Here is a 24728-nt window from a genome sequence, read left to right as displayed (position 1 = left end):
TGAATTTCTCTGAACTTTATTGGCACTTCAGGAAGAACAAGGTATGGATTTTAACAACTCCTCTGAATAGGAAAAACATGTCTTAGTCAAGGTTCTCTCTGCAGATAAGCACATGGACCCATTAATTACTCCACAACCTTAAGGAACTGATGTTTTGTTATAATCCAGTAAAACAACTGGTCAAAAACCTTCAACATCATAATTTACAGCAACAAAAAAAATAAAACAAGAAAAAATAAGCCAGGCAACATGTGATAAAGTACTTCCCTCCCCCCACCCCCAAGAGGAGTAGTTATCCAATTAAACTGGAACATGAAGAGTAAGAACAATTCACTGTATTCTAACAAATAAAAAATGTGTCTACAAATCTCACCATAATACTGAAAGCTTCTTACATTAGTTTTCTTGCAAAATATCATCTTTATAATACAGTATACATTTCCAAGGGGAGGACCATAAACATACCCTCCATCCCTTGACTAATATTTTCTAATTGTGCATAGCTAGAAATATTGAAATCAAATATCATTAGATACCACTGGAATATAATACTGGTTAAAAAGAAGGCAGGGCTGAAACAACTACAAAGAGTTAGGTGGACTCACTGGCACAAGCCGTTCTATTCCTTTATTGGACCATGTGGAAATAGAACGTTTAAAAAACCATATAAACAGAAGTCATGCCAACATCAGAATACATGAGAGCTCAGCAGTGTTGTGTGACCCATCAAAGCAGAAAATTACTGGTTTATTATTTGAACACATATTCCAGGCACCATACATCAGCTTGTAAGGAAATTATTAAAATATTAGATAGGATTTTTTCTCCCCTCAAATGCATCGATAGTTGCCATGGACAGAGCAGAAGTGCTGAGAACCAGCTTTAAAGCACCAAAACAGAAGTTTAAAGGTTGTCTGTTCCCCAGTAACGAGACTCGTGCAGAGCCAATGCCAATCACCTTCAGTACAGAAATATGCAAATGTATTCTGACAAATTTAACTCCAATCTTTCATTTGTGACTTTCATGGTACTGAGGCATATTTTTCTTGGCCAACAAAAAGCTTGCCATGTCATGTGCCGCCCAAAAGCACTCTGTGTCCAGGGGAGAGAAAGGGGCTCCCACATGACACACCTGGAGGTTTAAGGGCATAGGTTGGCATGTTGCTTCTAACAGAGGTTGGCTGGTATTTGTATGAATCTCCACACAGATTGCATTGCTTTCGAAAAATAAAGTAACACAGAACTGGTGAGGTTGTTTCCAGCCACCCAAGGAATTCTTGGGGAAATACTGCAGTTTGTTAACACTATTATGAACATTTCTTTTTTGGCACAGTCTCCCTTTGCCCTTTTTCATACAGCAGGGAGCTGAAAATGCTCCAGTTCTCAGATGTTTTCCTTCTATCACCATTACCAGTAACATCATACAAAAGGAGAATCAACAAAACTGAGCAGGTCACAAAATTTGGAATTATGCTAGGCAAGAAAATAAATCCCAGGCTAACCTAATGACTTCCTATAGGGACAAACTATTCCAAGGAGGGCAAAACAAAGGAGGACTTCACTTTAGCGGAACCCATTTTTAAGATGACTCTCCTGAAGGTTAACAGTTCCTTTTATGAGGATCAAGGCAACATCCAATTCAACCCTGAGCATACATGGCTATTTCCTCCACAGAAACGGCAGGGAGGACTCTGGGTAGCTACAGCATGGGCAGCTTGGATGACAGGAGGTGATGCTTATTACAATACCTGGCACAAGCAGCTCTCAGGACCAGTCTCAGAACCATTTGTATCCCATTTCTAAGAGAAAGCCTTCTGTTCTCAAAGCCACAAAAGGCCAAAGCATCTTTCTGGGGAAGGAAAAGCACTTGAGCCAGGGATGTGGCAGAGTGCTAGTGAGGATTAAGAAAGCAATTGGACAAGTGTCTCAGGATCCTCTCCCCTCAAATGCTGCTTAAAGCCAGGAAGACAGATGCAGTCTTGTACATGACCCAGATATGAGAGCAGTTTTTGGTCCCCAGCTGCTGATCACTTTTTTTGATTGCATCTAGTTTAAACTAAATGTATCTGAGCTACAGTAGATCTATACACAGTCATAAGGCACCAACAACTATGTGCTAAAAAAGGCCTCTTAAGGAAAAACCTGAAATCTTGTTCATGTAACTAGAAAAGTATCTGTTCAGCAAGGGAAAATACAGCTACAATAATTTTTAGTCTTTTACAATTCTACCTCCCACTTTAGGTTTTCAATGGCAAAACCAAAAAGGAAGGCAGTGTACTCTAGCTATCTCTGCCTCACTGGTTACATTGAAGTCAGACAAATGATAGTGAACAAAGCCATTGACCAGAGACAAAACCTCTGGAAAGCAGGGAATTCGAGGCTCCAAACCACACTGTATCAGTGGAAATATTCCAAAGGCCTCCTCATGGTTAGAAAATTCAAAGCTCCATCATTAACCAAAATGTAACACCAGCAGGAACACCACAGAATCTGTTTGGTCTGCTTATTTTTGTAGGACAAAAGCTTTGGTCTTTTAGAGAGAAAGTCCATATTTTACCTTCGATCCTTCTTCCTAAGCTCCCCTTTTTAACTACATGATTCAGACTCTGGGTTAAGTCAGAAATTCAGACCCTGGCTACTAAGCTTAATCCTGAAGCTTGCACAGGTTAGTAGGAAGGCAGAGTGTCAGACTGTCAGCTCTTGGCTATTGAATGCAGTACAAGTATCTGCTGGTCTCCCCACACAATGGGAGAAGACAGCAACACAGCCACCTCAGTGGGCAAACCCAACAGACTAAGACTTTACCCCAAGCCAAACAACTTCAGATTTGCCCTAATACACTTTTGCTTCCCCGAGCCACCCCAGGCAGACATTATTTACTATTCCTTCTTCTGTCACTTAACTCCAGCATTTGCCCAGAACTTGATAAATAAGACCATGGTCACTCTTCTGTAGTGGTTCCAGCATAGCACGATTATGAGTGATGATGGGAGAGGATGGGGAAGAGGGGAGAAGAGAGTGCAGGGCAGCAGGTGCAGGGGGAGTTTACATGGACTCGAACTCGTCGATGCGCTGCTTGGTGTTCCCCTGCCGGATCTGGCGCAGGGTCTTGTACTTGTCTCGGCCCAGGCGCATGTTCTCAGCGTGGATCATGTCGTTGGCTGTCTTCTTGGTCTCATCCCGAGCGTTTGCCAGCTCTGAGGAAAGAGCCTTTGGAGGAGGAGAAACAGACAGCAGCAGGTTAGTACCAGAGACTCAAAGCTGGACAAGATTTCCTGCTGATCCTCCTAAAGATCCGGTGTCTATAGAGACAGGAAACAGACAAGCCCCGGTGTATTCTTCTGGGCAACCTGCTCTAGCTGACCTTGCTTGAGCAAGGAAGTGGGGTTAAATGATCTCATGGAGGCCCCTCCAACCTAAACATATCTATGATTTTGTGGAAGTTGTTCATGTTTCTCTCTAATATCTGAAGGTATAAAACATCAGGCAATCTGAAACCTATTTATTTTCATCTAGCACAGTTAAGAAATATTGTCTCCAATGCCTGTACTTTAAAAGAATGGCCATGTGGAGGGATCCCTGAAGACAGCAAGAACATCTTGCAGAATCTGAGGAATTAGTAGCTTTCCACAAGAAAAGAAACATACTGCAGAAGATAAAATGCACCTCTACCCTTCTGTACGCAACCACCACAGCACAATGCAGAATGGGCAAAGCCTGGTGCAAGTCAGGCAGCACAACTAAATGCTTGGAATTGAACACCAGAACACTGGAGTTCCTCACAAGAAGAGGGTGCAGTAGTGCTGTCTCTGTGCTGAGCCCTTGTGGGCTACTCCAGGGTTTTGCAATGCAGAGTTCTGCAATGCAACCCAGACTTGACAGTTAGAGACAGCTGCTGGATAGGAATCAGACAAAGTTCTTCAATTCCTTGCAGCCAGGGCTATGAACAGCTGTCAGGTGGTTGGCAATACTCACAGACAGCACACTACATCTGACAGACACTACTTGTTGGCACTGCTTCAAAATACTTCACTGCTTCCAGTAAAATGGAATTCAAGTGCCAGGAGACCAGATCTGCCTCTCTACTCAATGGCTAAGCAGCTATCTGGCAAGATCATGATCATCTCCCTTCCCTGTGTCTTCCATCATTTTTTAAATAGCAGCAATACCTTCCAGCTGCAAGAAACATTGAGAAAAGCAGAAGCAGCACCCCCACACACATTCTGCTGCCAGCTTCTTACCTTCAAGTGTTTCTGGACTCTCTCATTCTTCTCTGCCTCAGTGGTGCGCTCCTCCTCGCTGCGGTCCTTGATGGTGGCCTCCGACCTCAGCTCAGCGCTGGCCTCTGCTGCATTCTCATCCTGCTCATCATCGTGCTCGTTCTCAGAGTGCATGGGTTCAGTGACATGAGGGGTGCTCATGGCAGTCTTCAACTCCTCTTTGGTCTTCTCTAAGTCCTCCTGCACCCTCTGTGCCTGCAGTAGGATATGCCACAGTGAATCAGTCAGAATAATCCTGAGTGCCTGAGACTTCTCACAGAAGCACCACTTGGTGCTCGTCACAGGAAACCTTGCACCTCTGAAGGGGTGTATTCCAAAGCTACTCAGCTACCATCAATTGCAAAATTTTCTGCTGGATAACACTTCAGAGATTTGAAGAATGGTTACTGTTAATGGAAAATGGGCCACGGGTCTAATTAGTCAAAAATTGCTACATGGAGTTAGAATAAGTCACCAGTTCCATGGAGAAAACCAAAGCTGCATATTTACTATAGCCTCAAGCTTGCAAGAATTGAGTCTAGCATGGAATCTAGTTTAGTAGTTTAGGTTACAACCCAGAACAAAGAGCAATTCCACAGAAAGGATTCCATTTGCTCAGATTCTGCTTTACCTTATACTGCCACTCCTGTGCCTCGCTCTCCTTCTTCTGCCTGGCCAGCTCCAGCTGTGTGATCCTAGCTGTGAGTTCTGCCATCTCAGCAGCCTGCAGAAGAAAGGTTTTTAGTGGAAACAAACCCCAAGGTACATCCTAAATCAAACATTTAGTTCAAGTCCTGAGTGAAAACATATCTTTTCAGTGAGAAGAAAGCCTTCCTGTTAACTTCAGTTCCACCAATACCTCCATGATGAAAGAGGAAAGGAAGCCAAAAAAATTTTGCATTTCATTGTGGGTTGGGGTTTTGTTTGGTTGTTGAGTTGGTTCTTTTTCCTTCTCCCCAAAGCAACACTTTATCATTATCACATACAAAAAAAAGGCATACATTTGTATTTATGCATGTTTTCATATACTTGAGGATAAAAATTAAAGAACCTGTGTATATAGTGCTTCCTCAGTATATTCATAGCCTGGTTTGCTTCAAAAGCTTCCCCTTTCACTATTTTCCCTACTTGATTTTCAGTTCACCAACTTACCAACTGTTCCTGGGTCTTTTGTTGATCATGGGATGCTCTCAATAGGGCCTCCTTTGCCTCCTCTGCTTCTCTACGTTCCTTAGCCAGTTTCTCTGCTTCCTCCTGAGCTCGTTTTCTCTCCTGTTCCAGCTCCAGAGCTCTGCGGGTCTGTTCTTCCAGTTCTGAAAATAGGGGAGCACATTTCAAGTGAGATCAAGTAAAGAATGGCAGTAGAAGAGGAAAGTCTGTCTGGATAAGGGTTTTCCTTCAGAGGGACAGGTAAAGGAGGGATGCATGCAACTGTTCCCTGTCCTTTCCTTTACATTTTACTTGGAGCTGCAAGACAAAGTCAGGCCTACCCCCAATGGATTTGTGGGGAAGCACCCAGCCCAAAATTACATACCTAAGGGCAGAGAACCATTCAGTATTTTGCTTGGGCAGCACCACACTAACTCTAGCCAAGCAATTAGATAACAAATCACCACAGCAATGGCTGGTGTGACCCCTGCTACACTCTGACTCCTTCCTCTACAGATATGCTGGGATAAAGCTTCCAGCCAGCACAGAAACAATGGCAAGGGACTTCTGCTGCCAAGAGAGACATATCTTGGTTGTTACCTATTTCTTTAATGCATATATTTTTTCAGCAGCTGCATATGGAGGGCTTACATTCAGCTTCAGGAGGCTAAACCAGGGCCCTAACACCAGTTAGCACGCAACACTGGAGAGACAAATTACTCAGAGATGCTCATAGCTTTACTATTTGAACCCTTCTCACTCAGACTGTTCATCCTCAAAGGAAACACTGAAAGATTTCCAATTACCTTGCTGAGCTTTCTTGGTTTGCTCCTCAATTTGCTTGAGTCTCTCCATCAGCTCCTCCTTCTCACGCTCAATCTTCTCCTTCTCCTTTTCTGCCAACTCCCTCTTCTTCTTCTCATTCTCCAGCAGGGCTCTGATGGAAGGAAGTCACAATGTAATTTCAAACCAACTTGGAGCACTTCCTAGTAAACACACAAAAAGAGCACATACAAGATGTGCCCTACAGCACTCAGATAATGAGCTTTACTCCCTTTATAGAAGTGCAAAAATATAAAGCTCTGCTGGCATTCATCTCAGTGACACGTTCACAAGTCCAAGAAAGTAATGAGAAGTCACATTTGTGGTAACATTACTATCAACCCATCAGACCTACTGAAGCAGAAAGCAACCTGCTTTACTTTCGGCTCCAGCAGATTAAGGTGCTGCCAGCCATTTATCTAGCATATGATGCTACTCATGCGCTAATTAGTCACACCCAGGCTACTCAGAGCCCTACCAACCTCTCCATCTGTTTCTGGTGTTTCTCTTCCCGAGCCTGTGCCTTCATCTGCTGCACCTCGATGGTGTCTGGTTTACGTCTGCGCATGTAGAGCTCGTGGTTCCCCATGCAAAGCGCCAGGATCCGTTTGTTAATCCGTAACCGAGGGGCATAGAATACAAAGTCCTTGGGACAAGGAAAAGGCAGCGTTACATTTGTTCTTTCAGCATAAGAAGTCCCTTGTGTATGCACTATGCTCCTAAGACCCCGAGCATTTTAGAGTTGCCAGCCAGCTTTTCTTAATAACATCTAATTCACTGGTGGCGGCAGTTAGACACTTATTTCTGAAATGCATTTCAACCTGACAAGCACACCCAGGGCAGGAGCACCCAGTGTGTCATTCCAGTGCTTTGGGTTTCACTGTAACACACCCCTAGCACCAAGCACACAGCATCTTGCATCACCATTTCATTACAAACACCAGCAGGGCTGCTTTACCAGGCACACCGAGTCCCTGCCTTCTCCCACCTTCCTTCCCACTTCAATAATCTGTATAATAGCCTGGCCAGCCACTTAGGATGTAATGTCTTGGCTTATGCCAGAGGGGGTGTTAAACGTTACAATCAATGGATAAATATCTTTGTTCTGTTCGAAAGGAGCAACAGGGAAGTGCTTTCAAGCAGCAATGAAACAAGAATGACCAGAAGAACAGAAGGTACTGGCTAGCACTGGAAATTATTAAGCCTTAAAGATTAAAGCAATTACATTCAATATAAATTTGCAAGGAAAAAACTTCCAGCCTACCCTACAAAATGACTTAAAGCTTTTGCTTTAAGTAAGGTGAAAACCTGCAAAAGATCATCCCGCACACCGTTAAAGACAACAGGTTGCAAAGGAAGCATCCACTGCTAACAGAGGTCCCTCAGATCCCTAACTGTATTATCACAGAATCTCAACAGTCTTAAGAGAATCAGAAACCCTAAGCAAAGAGCTACTCCCTGCCACTGATGCTAAAAGCTTAAGCTTATACTAAATTTCTACCCTCTTAGCCAGAAAAAAGAATCATAACTATCACTTGACTGCCCTGAACAGGTTTCCCTGCTTACGTCAATGTTCATGCTATTGATGAAAAGATTCTGTTCAGAAAACCCCTAAAAGCCCCCAAAACCAAACCCACAGAAATCATTCAGCTAAGAAGTTGAAATTTTAATAGCTTAATATGAATCTTGCTTCTTACTGGTGCTTTCTTGTCAATAGGCTTAATAACAAATTTCTTGTCATTGAATGAGATATTTCTGATCTCACTCCAGGGAAATCCAATTTTCGGTGTTAGCCTGTAAAAATGGGAAGCAAAAAGAAATGAGAGAGCCCAAAGTCATTTCAAATTCTTGACTTAGAATATAAAGCTCAAAATTATACCAAATCCACCCTCATATTTCAGTGCCCTCATGGTAGTTGAAATCAGCAGACAAAATTAGTCACGCAGATGAAATATAAATATAAGAAACAGTTTTTCAATCCCACATTTTTTGGTTTTTTAAATGAAAATGAGAACTGGAGAACAGATCTATAGCAGGAAGACTAGGGATGAAGCAAAACTATCTTGAAAAGATTTGCCCATTTCTTGTACTTGTTGGTCCAAAGAATCACATTTCATGGATTATTCTGGCAATGTCAATAACACAGCCAAGAATGACACAGAAATGGTGGAGTTTAGTTAAAGATTTGAATTCCAGGAGAGATTGATTTTACATGACTTTATATTGGAAAGGAGCTGAAGGCAATAATGAAGAGAGTGGTTTATTACCTATCATTCTGCTCATAAATGTTGAGTCCAAGAGCATCTACACCTAGCCAGAGCTCAGAGCCTTTCTTGTTCTTAATACTGAAGTAGTTCACACCGTACATTTCCAGATCCTGTGCAATTTTCAGGTACTCCAAAACAGCATCTTCTCTGCAGCATGTAAAAAGAAAACAGATATTCTCTTTTGAGTCTTTAAGCAATTAGAGCAAGAAGGTTCTAACTTCCCATGTGGACAGAGCAGCAACAAGCTGGCAAGGTTCTAAGCATCGCTCTAGTAGATAATTACAAACTCTGCAAAATCAGTCATGTTTTACTAAGAACAGCCAGCTGACATGGACCAGCAGAGGCATGTAAACCTAGTTCCTCTGAGCAAAATAACCTGAAGAATGCTAACTTAACCTGTAATGTATTCATATATCACACAATAACACTACTTGAAATACAGCAGTTTCACTCTGCATCGGTTACCTAATCATTCCTCGATGCTCCTCATGCCACACCTGGATCCTCTCCTCCCACTGGTCCTTGTTAAGTTTGTGCTGCTCCAAAACCCTAGAAAGAGCATACATGGGATGTTTCAAACCAAGTATTACATATATGCACACACACAATCACATCACTCTATAATAATGCTTCATTAAATACTCCATTGGCATCAGAGTTCACCCACAAAAATATTCCAAGAAATACAGCTTCATTAAAAGGCTAGATAGAGACAATGGTCAGTATTCAGATTTCTAATAGATGAGTAATTTTATTCAGTTTCTTTTTCTTGTAGTGTATTTTGTTTTGGAGCTCCTCTCACTACTTCTGATTAGAGTTTGAGAGTGGCAATAGGAAATTTAATGTTAAAGCTCTTAATTAATTGAATACTAATCTAAATACTCAAAGTGGCATAAGGCTATATTTTATTCTGAGCACTGCAATTAAAACAGCCCCTACATATAAAAAAAAGAATTAAAAAATCACAAACCCTTTAAGAAAGAGAATGGCTAAGACTCTGCAGGTTCACTTGCCTTTGTGGGAGCAGTTTGTCACTAGCAAGGTAGCCAGACTTGTGCACATCTTTGTTGAAGTCTCCGTATTTGGACTGGACGGCGTAGGAAGCCAGCAGCACAGCTGTTTCTGGGGGACAGTAAATGTCATCGTTCAGAATCGCCTCCTTCACTTGCAGGAAGAACAGGCGCTGTGTGATGTCCTGGATCAGCTCTTCTGCCACATCTTCTGGGTAGAACTTGGCACGGAATTTGAAAAGCAGGGGGGTTTCTTTACGTACATCCTGTGCTGTTACCTGGAACAGAGTTAGCAGATTTTATAGTCCATATACAAGTGAAAGGGAGGGGTTTACAAACAGGAAAACAAGCATTCACTAGAAAAAAAAATTCTCATTTCCAATGCAGAAAAGAGCGTGCAGAAAAACAAGGATTTTCAATTACTTACTGCTAAATGCCTCATCACTTCTCCCCACTGGACTCACACCAGCCAGTATTAATGGCCAGTGGTAGCCAAGTTACTTTCCAGGTTTCTCCCCAGCCAAGATGCTCATCAACATCAGCATTTTACCAGGAAGGGTAACAAATCTGGCCTGTTTAACAGAGCTGGATGCAGGACAAGGTCAGATACCACAACTCCTCATACCCTGGGGAGGGAGTGTGTGGACACCACAGCACCAGCTCACTGCTCTTGCAGTAATTGAGGTGCATGGATAGGGAAGAACAGATCCCTGACAGAAGTATGGAGACTGAATTTGCCCCTGCACTCTCAGAAGGGAACAAGGACAAGCAAAATCTTGGAGCAAACATACCTTTTTGTTCAATTTTAGCCATGTCGAAAAACCCTTGGTGTCTTGATACTGAAGTCCAAAAAACCAGACCTCTCGCAAACCAATTGTCTTGACAACCTGAAAGAAAGGTGATTTTTAGCAAGATTCCCAGATGGACTGAACTTGTCCATCAGTGGCTGAGAATATGTTACAGGTAAGTTCAGACAGTGCCCTGACCACCTGCTTCTCCTGCTGCAGTGCACAAAAAGATGACTGAGCATCTAAGAGGTCTTAAGTGGACGTGTCTGATATTCTTTTTTCTCCTTCAGCTCTTTAAGGCTTGTTGCTATTTATAAACAACAGCTGGGACATTATTTTTTTTCAGCTACTTATAAGCCAACATGTACAGCCAAAACACAATGCAGCAGCTCTGACAGGTCTAGTAACTTCCAGGAATGAGGAACACAGCTCCATTTTCAGGTATATCCCACAGTTATCATGCAAATGTACTATTCCTGGGCAAGTCATGTGCTACTTTAAGATTTGTTTCTACTCCACTCATAGCTATAGACAGGCCTTTCATACAGCTCTTTACTGAGCAGCACCATTCAGAGGAAGTGCAGAGGCTAAATCCATATGCAATCCCCTGTGTCAGCACAAAGCCACCACAGACATGAACTACACCACTATGTGAGCTCTCTCTGTAGTTAGCTAGCTTCTCTAGCACACCAGGCATGTAAATAGGAATTAAAAAGGCTTTACAGACATGTTGTGACAAGAAACAAGAACCTCACGTTGGGGCAGCAAGACTACTGCAGTACAGGGCCACTGTTGGTTAAAAAGAGGGGGAAGTTTCTCCAAAGCCTGATTGCTATCAAGACATCCCCCTTTGTGCCCTGAAAAGCCTGGGACATGCCACAGGGTGCAGCAAGGGGTTAACATTGGTGCAGAGACTGACTTTCCCTGTGAAAACCAGCAGCCAGGTCAGTTAATATAATTTTGTACTGCCCAAAGGTGCACTCTCTTCCCTTCTGATGTTGGATACAACACCAAAGACATAGGTTCCCCACAAGCACATCACCAATTAGATTGTTTAGGGCTTGGATCAGACATTTCATCTGGCCTTTCAAAAGAGCATTAGGTTTTTTGTTACATTCAGAAAAACCAAATGCAGTTTTCAGCAGAGGCGTGCCATTGATGGCACAGAGACAAAACCTACACTAGGGCATGTAGTCCATGTAAATCATCCCTCTGGGGTTCCTGAAATTATTCAGCCTGTCCTTGCTTGAACATGAACAGGAGAGCTGGGCTAGAGCTCCTGCAGATTCAGGGGGATGCAGATCACTTGTGCATCACACAGCTGATGAGGCTTTTGGAGAAGAAGCAGGGTTTGTTATATACATGAAATTTTGGTCACTGCAATATAGGAAAGATATTAATCTCTAATATTAAAATATCAGAGAGGGTCTAAAGGGGGCAATGAAGATGAAGGGCTCTGAGGGGAAGCTGTATGAGGAGCAGCTGAGGGCACTTAGTCCATTCAGCCTGGAGAAGACTGAGGGGAGACATCATCACACTCTACAACTTCCTCATGAGGGGAAGAGAAGGGGCAGACACTGATCACTTCCCTGTGGTGACCAGTGACCAAACCCAGGGGAATGGCCTGAAATTGTCAGGGAAAGTTTAGGTTGGATACCAGAAAAAAAGATTCTTCACCCAGAAGGTGGTTGTGGGGCTCCCAAGGGAAGTGGTCACAGCACCAAGCTTGACAGTTTAAGAAGAATTTGGACAATGGTGTCAGGCACATGTTGTGATTCTTGAGGATGGTCCTGTGCAGGGCCAAGAGTTGGACTCAGTGATCCTTGTGGGTCCCTTCCAAGCCAGCATATTCTGTGATTGGAAGCAGATGGTTCAAGGAGGGGAAGAAAGGCTGTCCTAGAGCTCTGCTCTTGGAAGCATTAACATATGAATGGGATGGGAGCTCCTCACTCGACTGCATGGGTCTGCTTTCCTCTCTTCCACTTGACAGCAGCTTATGCCTGGGAATTGAACAGGCTGGGCTGCCAGCAAGGAGCTGAAAGGCTCCACACTGTGGTCCCACACAAAAGGACTTTTATTCCACAGCAGAAGCCTGCACAGCAATGGCAGAGACAAGAACGAGCTGGGGGCAGAAAGAGGGGACACAGCACAGCACTCACCATCACAGTCCCAAGCTGCCACTGAACTAAGGCAGGGAGGACAGTCCTCCTCCCTCCTCAGCTTTAGCAGGCTATTTAGTTCCATTTAGCAAGGAGAAAAGCATGAAGAAGAAACAGCTTTCTACAGCTGCAAGGAATCTGGCTGGCAGCAGCATAATTATGTCTGGGGGTGTACAGCATTCAGAGCCCTAATGAACTGTGAGATGTTCCAAAAAGCAAACAGCTACTGGCAGTGGCTAGAGATGGAGAAGGGCTGGCACAAAGGATGGGAGAATAGACAGTCTGTTTAACACAGACCACAATACTTAAATACCTAAAATTTACACTCTCATCCATCTGGAGAGCAGCATCTTTTCTTCATTCCAGGGGGAGCATTAAGTCAGTCCCTGGGTCTTGTTTAGCCTGCTGGATAAAGCTCAGTTTACAATGGGCAACAGATTGGATGGAGCCTTAAAATCCAGCTGTCCCATGGTACCTTGACCAGCTACTACAAAACTTTAATTGAGTACTACTTTTAGCTTAAAATTCTATTCAGTAAGCCATACTGACATAGGGAAAAAGGTGCCTTTCTGGTGACTCACTTCATCCTCTGCAGAAAGTCTAAGCACACATTAGTAGGGTAAGTTTTTTAGTTATGTTCAGAGAAGAAACAGAAGATCTTTCAGGTAATCTTTTCTCTCATTCCATCTTACTCCATGTTTTCTAGGTCTGCATGACAATTCCTGTCCTTCCCCTCAGCACTCACCCAGCTCCCTCTGAACTCTGTTCCTGCTGTTGGGTGCTGCTCCACAGCAGAAGAGGGAGCCATAAGCAGCCTCTTAAATGTACATTTTAGCATCAAGATGATGACTGAAAATGGCTGTCATTCTCAGCCCAGGAAACACACCACACTGGCAAACAAGTACAAATTCTGATGAAAGCACTATTTACACACAGGCAAGAGCAAAGCATGCAAGCAGAGGAAAAGGCGTAGCACTTGGATCATGTTCCTGCATCAAAGGCCAAATATCTCAGGCTATATCATGGGAAAAGTGCCTTGAATGGGCCCTAGTTAAAGATGAGGTAGGTCTCTCTCCCTCTCTATGACAGGCATGTCAAGGATATCTGAGAGAAAACTGCCAGCTAACCTTGTTGCTGGAGCAGCTCTGAACTGGTGCCACACCTGCAGTTTGATATGCCAGTCAAAAACAGCTTAGAATGGGGTCTTCCAGGTACCCTAACTTAGTACCCAGGTTAGGCTCCATTTACAGCCACAAATATTCAACTGTTCCCCCTCCATTTATCTGGTGGATGTACTTCTAGTTTTCCCTTCCAAAGTGCTAAAATGCCAGAGTTCTAAACTACGGGATCTTTGAGTTTTTGTACTTACTACAGTTTGCTATTGACATCTTTAGCAACAAGCAGTCCATTTTTGGTTGGAACTGCTGCTTTTCTAAAAGTCAGAAAGTTTCCACATGCTCCTGTGAAATTTGAGACACATTTTCATACTGCTCAACCACAAACCTTCAGCACAGGGACAAGAGTTCTGGGGTTTGCTGGGGCAACCAGCCACCATCCTGAGACTTGCTGCTTTCTGCCATGAAACTACCTTAGTGAGTTTTGGTTTCAGTGCTTTCACCCAGTGGATTAGGTGTTCCAGAGCCATTTTATATGTGTTTAAACACTATCAGGTAGGACCTAATAGTAGCTAAAGTAGCTAAAGATTTCTTACATTCTCCCTCCTCAAAAAGCTTCGTTTTCAGGCCATGAGACACCAAACACAGCTCAACTCAGACGAAGTCACTCAAAATTCAAGAGAGGTTTGATCAGCTTGTGCTGTACACTTAAGTAAACATGAAAGAAGCCTGACAAATTGGTACTCTACAAAACCAAACTGGTACTCTACAAAACCATGAAATTCACTGCAGCAGGTAAACAAGGAGGAAGCTCCTAAGCATTACCAAGGTTTCAAGCTGCACATCATCTTGGTGACCATGGAGATAGAAAAGCAAGGCAAGACAGGCCAGGGCACACAACGTCAGAATCTCAGAAGATCTGGCTCTTAATGAAATCTGAAAGAACCTTAAGAATTAAAAATAAATGCAATGTATAAGACTTAATGCTGAACATAAAATACAGCATCAGGGACCAGGTTTAAAGTGTGCAGAGAGATGCTTATTGTTATCATTTTAACCCATAGATAAGTGCACATTTATATTACTAGCTTAGTTTTGACCCCAAAAGTTTACAATAATGAGGAAAAGCATCTTTGGAAGGTTAACCACATGTTTTTAAAGTTTGAAGTGATAGCTACTGAAGTTTCTCATGTGGCATTTTCTTTAACCTGTGACTTGTCTTTATGGCTCTTAATGGGACAGAAATCACCTTTAAGGAGATTGGATGCTCAGTGATTCAAACTACCCAGAAAAGGGAGGGGTTTTTAATGCCTTTTTTTTAACCCAAAAAAAGGAAGTTTGAGGGGCAAAAGATTGGAGAGACAATTTCAAAGCCATGCACAGCAACAAATAACTAAGATTTTTCACCAGACAACAGAATAATCTTTGCTGTGTAGAAGACACAATGCAAAGCACTGCTGTGGTTTACTGACTGCTCTCCAAACCAATACAGAAAAGGGTCAAAGAAGGAAATCAAGCAGCTACCACTGTCGCAGTGCCTGTGCTCTGCATGCCCAGGAAAGCAACATTTCAAGGTACATGGGAAATCATAAAGCCTGTGGGATAAGCAGCACCCCTGACATGCAGAGCCCTCCTTGAGCTCTTCTTTCAATCCATCACTGGCAGCTGAGCAATGGGAGCAAAGTTACAGTTCTTGCTAGTGAGTCAGTAAATGCTGGAGTTCAGCAACTGATGTTAAAAGGTGCAGCAGCAAAACTGCAGCAGACAGAGAGTACAATCCTGTCTCATTTAATCCAGGTGTTGTCCTTGCTTACAAGCCTAAGATATTTAAGCTAAAGCTGTACAGTTACAAGATTAGGGAATAGGAAGAGCTCTAGAATACCTCATGATGTTACTGCACATGTTTATCAGTTCAGTGGTATTTCTACAGGCAGCTACTTCAGGGCAGAAACCACTTCCTACATTGCAGTGAGGTATCTGCACTGTTCTGTCACTATAAAAATTCACTTTGAAATTTAACCAAACAGGAAAGAGGAAGACAGGAACATTTCTACCTCATGCCCATTCACACATTATTACTACAGAACTCCAGACTCAAATGCTTTTCCCCTCATTAAGCTAAAACCTAGCTACAAGCTTTCCAAAATTTTCTGAATCCTATTCAGAGTTGGCCAGAACCATGTGTGGCATAATGAATACATTTATGTACCTTTACACACAACAGGTGAAAATAAATACTGCCTAAATGTTACTGAGGAAAGGCAGCAGATTGCACTGAGATAGCAATCGTGCAGCTAAAAAGCTTGGTAATGCTTAGCAGCTTCCTTCTTGCTTAACTCAGAACTGACAGTTCAAAGTGAAAGGGCACCCCAGGGCAAAAAGATGCTGGGGATCTTAAAATTTTTCTGTACAAGAGTCAAAAATCAAGTTTCACACCAGAAGTCAATGTCCTACAACAGCAAAACCATACATCTGCTTTGCAGAGGAGCTCTCCCTTCCCTCAAAAAAACACTGATGAAAGCAGATCTTTTTTCAGAACCAGCATCATGCAGAAAACACTAGATTATCAACTCCAGGGGCACAACATGGCTTAAGGGAGCTAGAAAATAAACATAAGTAACTTTGTTCTCACACACCCCATCATGGTCTGTCAAACCTAAGGACAGAAACTGAGGCAGAGTGAACAATGTCCAGCCAGAGAGCAGCCACAGTGTCAGCAGGGACAGCAGCCCTGGACTCTCCCTTTACAGGAACCAATACACAAAAACTGCTCAGTCATGTGAAAAATACTGGATATGCAACAGCTGACAATACATTTAAAGGCCCATCCCTTTCCTACAGGGAGCAAGTTTTATGTCAATGAGACCTTTTAGAAATAACAAATGTTTAAAACTAGCTTCAGACACTTTTTTTCCCTCCCTCATTTCCAGCTTCACCTATAATCCAATTTAGGTGAAGTAAGCACTGCCTCAACTTCGAAACTCAGTTCTGAAACAGCATTTGTTTTCTCCCTTGGCAAAGTGTTTACTGTGGAAAAAGCAAAACAAAATTCTGTTTAGACAGGTGCTGTGTAAAATGCACTGAAGGGAGGAAAATGTGCAGCTGTCCAAGAGCATGACAAAGGAGTGAAATCAATTACTAGACATGAAGAGCTGCTATATTGGAAACATGGCTGGATGCTTCTCAGAGACAAATTGATGAAGCCCAAGCCTGCCACCAATGTCAGTGTGCAGCAGAAACCACAGATGACCTAGAGCTGACTGAAAACATCATGTGCAGATTACAAATATTACTGATGTGAGTAGTATTGTTTCTCAGCACTTGGTGCTTTGCTTGGATAATAGCAGAAGCCAGATATTGAAAAATAATCATGGGAAGCATCCACATGAAGAACACCACCTTAAAAAAAATTTTAAAAACAAAAAATCCCAAAAAACCAGTTCATTTTCTTAATGAGCCTGGGGACATGTCACCTCAGCCTCATTAGCAAACACTCTCATGAACTAACTGTGGCAGAGTTCCATGTTGCACAGATGGATTCTGGACAGAATTTGGCTTTCACTTTTATAAATCCAAACCTGTCAGATCTGAGACCACACAGGGCTAAAATATGCAGGAGCTACTACATAGTAAGACATCGACAGCTGAGAACTACACTGCAATTCAGAACTTTTCCAAAAGCCTTTTTACTTTTTCCATTATGAAAGGATGCTCTTTCACTAAAGCTTTGGATCTCCCTCCATTTCAGGGCTGGGCTGCAGAGAGCAGTATATCATCTAGTGCTGAATCATCCAGCTGAGTACAAGAGAAAACAGTAGTTTGTGGTTAAAGATCTAAAAAAATATATAAAATTTAAATTATATTTGCTGGCCCCAAGTGAAATAGCTGACTTCAATGGGTGAATCAGCCCTTAATTTTCTCTCTTCCTTATGATAGGTACTATGTAGAGCTGACCCCAGAATGCTCAGCTCTACTGAACCACACCCAAATCTGACCTATCTGGTCTGGCAGTTCCCTCATCTTGTCATTACTCCAAGATTCAATTTGCATATCTTTGAGCTATGAATTTACTGTTCCCATTTCTCTCCAAGGAGCAAATCCATGGCCAATTACAGCAGATAAACACTGCTCTGGAGTCTGACAAAGTTTCACTCTCTGCAGCTGATAATGTCTGCCTTCTGCTGCTCCAGCTTTGGGCTGCACACATCTCCCTGCTTCTCCTGGGCCAGAGCAGCAGGAAATTTCCCTGCCCAGTGAAAGCTGGGGAAGGCTGAAACACCCCATGCAGACAGCCCAATGAAGTGTGGTACAACCACCACTGCTCCCAAGGTTCCCCTCAGGGCCTGGTGGGAGTCAGAACATCACTTTACCTGCACTTAAAGGCCACAGCAGCATTTGAAACCCAGCTGAGCCTCTCCTGGTTTAGAGACCAACTACCCTTTGGAATCAATTACACAATGCTTGCAGGTAAGTCAACCAAAAATAGCTTACTGTGTCCCCCACAAGACTTTTCTTACAAACTAAGACTGCAGATACCTAGTGCTTTCCAATTACTATTATTCTGAGCCATAGCACCAATTCAGTTCACTAGAAGTAATAGCTCCTAAGACAATCTTGGAGATTACAAAATGCAGTAGTTTTGGAAAAAAAGTACAATTTCTAACTGTGCTGAGTTCTCTTGAAGCTACATTATATAGTGACACTCATTCTTTGAAGTCCTTTAGAAATTATTTGCTGTTGCCTCAATAGAATTACAATCTCTTTATCAACATTATATCTTCTGCAGCTCCATCTCTTACCTGATCAAAGAGCTGCTTCCCTGTGGTGTTGGGCTGGATGGCAAACTCCAGCTCAGCATCCATGGTGGTAACACGCACACTGATCTGGAAGATAAAAATGCATCATTACCACACATGCTCTACCCAAAAATGAAAACAAAGACCTGCCCAGGAGCAGGATGCAGCTCTCAAGCTTCCAGGGACTTCACTGCCAGCAGGCACAAAGCCACCTCCTCTGCCAGCATGGCACTCACAGCTTTCCTGTAGAATACAACTTTCCTGTTTTGCAGTGTTTTTATCCTCTGTGGTCAAACATTCACATGTACTGGCACACATGAGAGCCATTTGCATCTTACAAAGTTTAATTTCCAGAGTAGAACACTCTGGTGTCTTTCACAAAAGCAGAGATGTTCCAAAACTTGGTGCACACAAGAAGACATCCAATCCTTTTGTTTGAATCAAGGAAGTTATTCCAGAAGCATTAACAACTCAGTCTGCCACAGAAGGCTGGTCAATAACAACAATACATTTCCAGTTGTTGTGAGTATTTGGAGAAGTTAAAGGCACAATCCCTGACATGCTCCAGGGGCTGTGGGTGTGAAGCAGATAGGATGCAGGATGCCCTCACAGGCTATGACAAAAAGGCTGCATGATGAACATGAGAACAATTCCCATAGCAGTAGAGCTGCCAGTGCTGCTTTCCAATTCTTTCAGGGGGATGAAAGACTTCTAAAAACTGCAGAAATTGATTAGGTCTTTTTAAAATTGTAACCAAGATTTCATTACTATACTAGCCTTAGATGCAAGATCATCAATGGTCTTCCAGAAGAAATATTATAACATGCACTATTTTGACAGGAATGTCTCACCATCACATTTTCACTGGTGGCATGAAAGTGGCAAGGAACTGCAGCAAGGGAGTTCACAGCCTCATCCCACAGAAGCAGGAAGACACACACACACATTTTTCACTTCTCATGAAGCCAGTTAAACAGCAGAGGCATTTCAGGTCAAATGCTAGTGTAAAACACTGCTGATCCCATTCAAAACTCCTGAGAATTACTGGGAAACATGATTTAGATGCTTGGGGCTAGACAGAAACTGTCCTGGCCTGAAAGCAGATGCCTTAATTTTAGGCCAGGGAAAGTGAGGTCTGTGAGTACACCAAGCTGCCTGAGAATCCAATTCTACTTGCATGCCTATCAACTGAAAAGGGTAAAGATAGTTCACAATTTTTGAGCACAAGCTGTACATATTAAAACAGCTTTATTTAAAATATTTTTCCATGAAAGCAGAGGTTCAAGGCTTGAAGTTGTTCAGACAAGATACTTACAATGCACCAAACCCCAGCACACAAGTCTTGCTTTAACAGTTCTCTCTCTTGCTAAGTCATTTACCTCAGATCAACAAATACTAATTTTTTTGCTCTTCAGGGCAATCAATACTATCAGCACACTCCACCAGGCTCCCAGTAGTGAAAGGTGGAGGGAATTACACTGTGAAGAGCTTTGAGAGCCACTCCAAGTCATATTTGGACTGTAAGCTAACTACATGACACAGGAGACCAAAAAAGCAAGAGTAAGCAGAGAAATATTCAAAGAACCACATAATACCTATATGATCACAGGCAGTTCTGATTCCTGTATTTCTACCAAATATCTGAACAGATTTCACATCTTGTTTACTAAGAAACTAGACTGCAAGAGAACTAGAACCAGGGTTTTTTCCCCAATAAGCAAGAAATGTTCTGCTAGTTAATCCAGGTAAGCACCAAAAGAGATCAGTAACTATAACAAATACTTTTTGAGGTTTCCCAGAAAGCCTGCTTCAGACTAGGCACATCACTGTTTTGTACTTGATATCTGCTTGAGATAAACCTAAAGGTTTTCTTGTTTTAAGCTAAGCTAAAAATTCTGTAAGGTTAAAGGTAGGATTAGCACAGCTAAGCTGAAGTACACATAAGTTGAAGTTCTGGCTGTTTCATGCAAAAGGAATGTTATTTAGACATTACTAGAACAAAGATATCATGAACAAGTATATCAGGAATAAGTTGATTTTGAAGCCCTCTAAACCTTCTCACACAATGTCAAACTAAGGCAAAACGATCCCACAGAAGTAGCAAGGAAAGCACAAATGGCCTAAACTCCTAAGAATGAAGTTTTGTTTTTTTTTTTTTTAATTAGCAGCTTTCGATAGCATGCAGATGCCTTAAATTCTCTTAGTGTACACCTTCCCAAAATGATTCTCTTTGAATCCTAGGCCTTGACAATGGGCTAATTTCATGGTGTTTTGGTGAAACAAGAATTTGGCCACTTCTTAGAAGGGCTGAATGCTCCCCAAAACAGCTTTGCTGCTTACACCTGAAAGCAGATTTCTGCTTCTCTCTCCTGGAAGCCTGATTCACCCAGCACAGCCACCAGTGGGAGCACAGCTGTCCATAAGCTACATTCAGGTATAAGAAGAGTTACATTAAATGAGCCATTAAGTTACCCCTTACATTTTGTTAGCTTTGAAGAATTTCCTGTTCACCTAAATCATGAATGTATCAGCTACCATGAAAGAAAATAGTCTCTGCTCCACTGTTTATGGACAAAGCACAGTTGCTACTCTTATCTGATATCATGTGCATAGGTGATTAAGGGCCAAATATCTGAGCACCAGAAAACTGAACTGAAACATCTGTATGCCTAAATAGCTCTTAAGAGTTATTTAGAACAAATCGCACCTCCACATTTTAAACAAAGCTGCTTCAGTAACTCCATAATTCATGCAGAATACTTATTAAAACTCACATCTTTGTTATCATGGTTAAAATTAGGTCCCATGCTGGAAACAGCAAAACTCCTTCACTTATATGCCCTTAAGTTATCTGACCCAATATTATCCTTCAATTAGCTCACTCAATAGGAAGATTTACACATTTTCCCCCACCACCTCCAGCAGCCCCCTGTGCCCAGGATGAGTAACAACCCAAAGTCTTGAATGGGGCTGCATTTTAAGCTCCAGGCTGATCTAAGAGAGCAGAAGCTGAGATAGCACAGGAAGCAGGCTCGTGTTTTGCAGAACCACACCCTGGTAGCGCCGTTTCCCCAGGCTGAGCAGGGTTTAACACGTTCAGCAGCACTCTGCTGGGAGCTGTCAGCACAACGAGCTGGGGGCACAGCACATCCTGGGCTGTGCCACTGACATTTTAACCATTAGTTACTTTGAACCATCAGTGGTAATTTAATACTTGGCTGAGAAGCTAGTTTGCTGTAAAATTGAGCTTTGTTAAGGCTCATTGGTGTGAAAACAACACACAAAGACATTTTTTCCCCATACCCTACCAAGCTAGAGTGGTTTTGTTTTTCTAGTTCACAACGAGTGGCTCAGAGGGAGGTTTCTACCATTTCAGCTTGTGGGAGGCACTGATTTAATGCACTCTGCCTGCAGCTCAAACCAGCTACAAGAAGAGATCTACAAACTGCTATAATCTCTACTAGACAAGTATGTGCCAGGCACTGCATGTTTACCTTCTTCATTCATTTAAAGTCTCACTTTAGGTAAAACCACTTTACAAAGGTATTCATAGCCTAGTACTGACCAACACAAATGTTACACATAGGAATAAAAATGCTACAGCAAAACAAAGCAACACTATGCGCTCTCATCAAAATTTAGATTAATTTGCTTCGTTCCTTGAGAGTGACTCTGCCAAAAAGCACTTTTAAACCATCTATCTTGTTTGCTACCAGGGCTTATTCTAAGAGAAGCCTCAAGATTCATCAGCATTAAGCTATCAGATTTTGTATTTCTAAGCTATCTAATAATGTTTTCATAGGTTTGAGGGATGGCATAACCCTTGGGATGTTTATAATTTGGGTTGCAAACAGAAAAAAAATGTCAATAATATATCTGACTTGAACTGCTGATCACATACAAATTTAGCTCTGTCAGTCCAGACAAGTAAGGTGCACCCTGCTGAGAGATGTGCAAAAGAGACATTGCACACCAGTGATGCAATCACAAGGTCCAGTGGCAGCACTCATCCCCAAGTATACTGTCCTCCTATTCCCAATATTCTGTTACTAAACATCTATCAAACTTTCAACACTTAGGAGGTGCTTTAAGAAGGTTTACTGGATTTCATCAACAGATTTATCACAAATACTATCCTAAGGCAGTAATTTATACTCAAACTCTGTTTAAAGCAATTAATTGAATTTATTCATCATAGCATTAATAATATACCGACTGCAGCATGCAAATGTTTGCAACTCTCTAAATTCTACTTGGATCCTAAAGTCACAGAAGTTTATTCTAATAGGTGGCCTCTAAATAGTCTGTTGTCTTTCCATCATCTTTTAATAGCCTCTCATAGAAACAGCTACTAATTGAATGCTTCCAGACACCATTTTGCACATTGCAAGAACATTCAACTATCACATTTCAACAGGCAAATTTATACTCATCAAATTTTAAAAAGCATGCCAAAAAAAGTGCTCATATTTAACTGATTCCTTTCATAACAGCTACAGGAAAGAGATCGAAAACTAGCAACCCTTCCTCTTCTCTATTTGGGGAATTACCATAGTTCCACCAGCCTAAACCCTGCTAAAGCTTGCCAGTGCCAGAGCATTAAAGAGTTTCCTGCTGCCAAGGACAGTATTGTCAAGCGTGGTACGTCCTGCACAGACAGAAACTTGCATGGTAGAGATACTCTTCCAGCCCCAGAGCAGCTGCAGCCAAAGAAAGCTCCCTTTGACCAGCAAAAGCTTTCCAAAAGCCCATGCCACCACTATCCCCCTCTCCCCATGGTGTTCAGCAATCTACAAGAGGCACACTTAAAAGACAGTGGTACCAGCCACCTATCGGCAGCATCTTTTCAGGTATTTTAATGTTTCCCATATACCTTCAAGTCTCACTTTCTGCCCTACTGTGATTCCAAATAAATTTTACTAGCAGCAGTAATTGTCAGGTTTCTGAATAAATCCTCCTAATAGTGTGCTATAAGAACTTCCTGAGATGAAAAGGTGTAGCTGCATATGGCAGGACAAACAGGAAAGACTGATCCTGTCACACTCAGTAGCGGATGTATGGCCTGTGCTAATGCCCCAGTGCATTGAACAGCACGAGAGGTAGAAAGGACAATTCTGTTTGTCACAAGCTGAGACAGGAATAGAGTACTAGGAAATTCATGTCAGAATAATAAGTGGAGTCAGCACCACAGAGTATCGACCTCTACAAAACCCTGACCCTGAGCTAAAGCTTCTTTCCTCCCTGCATTTCCTGTATGCAAGGAAGCTGTTGTACCCTGCTGGGCTGGAGGCTTCAAGCTTCAGGTATTCCCTGCTTCCCAGCTTCAAGCCTCCAAGTGGACTATTTCTGGAGAAAGTAACCTAAGGAAAATTTATACTTTACTGCAAATTTGACTGGTACAGAAAAGAAGCAAGCTCAATTAAAAAGAAATTCCAGACCAACCTTTATAGCCTTGCACTGAAAGGCACCAATTCACCCAGCAGTTACTCCATGTAAAAACACTAAACCAATACCATGCACCAGTTCCAACCTGGGAAGCACATCAAATCCAGCTGGAGTTGCACAAACGAAAATCTCATAAAGTACCTTAATAACCTAAAAAGCTGCCCAGTTTTGGCTTTTTAGCAAGATCAGCAGCAATATGGTGAGTTTAACAAGAAGTGTCCCCCTCTTTCTCAGAAGGTGCAAGTGGAGCAGAGTGCTCTGCAGTGCTGCCCTTCCCTTCCCACCACTGTCAGCCTGCCCAGCCCTCTGCAAGGACAGCAGAGCTGTGCAATGCCTTGGAGGGGAAGCAGAGGTGATGCCCCACGCCTCAGCACCAGCCATACTCACAGACATCTGGCTCCTTCCTGAGTGCCAGCACCCTGCTGGAACAGCCCTGGCTCCTCTGTGTCAGGGTGAGGCTGGGATCGGGTCATGTGAAAGCGCTTGCAATTTCTCAAAGGATTACACTTCATTAACCAAGCCCCCTTCCAGCAGTCTTAAAGGGCCTTTTCATACCTCTAAGCTCATCAGGGAACAGAACAGCAGCAGGGACACCCTAGGCACCACCCTGCAGACCCCAGAGAGAGGTTAACCCTCCCTGCAGCTCCTGGGAGCTTCCCAGCTCTCTGCACCAGCCCCATCCTGCTCTGCTGGGGACACAGCACTTCTCATCTGACTGGAGCACAGGCCATGCAGTAACTCCACAGGAGGCATCCCACCCACCCCACTATTTGAATAAAGCTACCACCCAAAGCTTGCCATGGTACTTCTGGTACCAGTGAGCCAGTAGCACTACTCACATCCTGTGGAGTGTGTGGCTTTCTTTTGGTACCTAAGTACAGCCTGTAGCAGGAATGCACCCTTTAAAGCATCCCAAAT

General features: G+C 42.7%; 1 protein-coding gene across 2 annotated transcripts in view; it reads right to left on the bottom strand.

Annotated features, from left to right (window-relative positions):
* MSN (moesin) overlaps positions 1 to 24728 on the bottom strand; it is a 40611-nt gene continuing 15883 nt past the window's right edge. Inside the window, exons 2-13 of one of the 2 annotated variants that reach the window (XM_054289703.1) lie at positions 18369 to 18452; positions 10299 to 10394; positions 9511 to 9785; positions 8963 to 9046; positions 8498 to 8644; positions 7928 to 8024; positions 6713 to 6876; positions 6215 to 6345; positions 5412 to 5572; positions 4891 to 4983; positions 4242 to 4475; positions 1 to 3210 (exon numbers count right to left, since the gene is read on the bottom strand). In XM_054289703.1, the coding sequence (XP_054145678.1) occupies positions 3046 to 3210; positions 4242 to 4475; positions 4891 to 4983; positions 5412 to 5572; positions 6215 to 6345; positions 6713 to 6876; positions 7928 to 8024; positions 8498 to 8644; positions 8963 to 9046; positions 9511 to 9785; positions 10299 to 10394; positions 18369 to 18452 (1731 nt within the window). In that variant the 3' untranslated portion in view covers positions 1 to 3045. Of the gene's footprint in view, positions 3211 to 4241; positions 4476 to 4890; positions 4984 to 5411; positions 5573 to 6214; positions 6346 to 6712; positions 6877 to 7927; positions 8025 to 8497; positions 8645 to 8962; positions 9047 to 9510; positions 9786 to 10298; positions 10395 to 18368; positions 18453 to 24728 lie in introns of those variants that run through there. The other variant, XM_054289704.1, reaches the window with a different exon arrangement.

Source organism: Melozone crissalis, unplaced genomic scaffold (assembly GCF_028551555.1).
Source record: "Melozone crissalis strain CALT ecotype California unplaced genomic scaffold, PUWL_Pcris_2 ptg000068l_1, whole genome shotgun sequence".
Classification (NCBI taxonomy): Eukaryota; Metazoa; Chordata; class Aves; order Passeriformes; family Passerellidae; genus Melozone; species Melozone crissalis.
The sequence above is the reverse complement of the archived record's forward strand: the minus strand, read 5'-3'. Positions and strand labels throughout refer to the sequence as shown.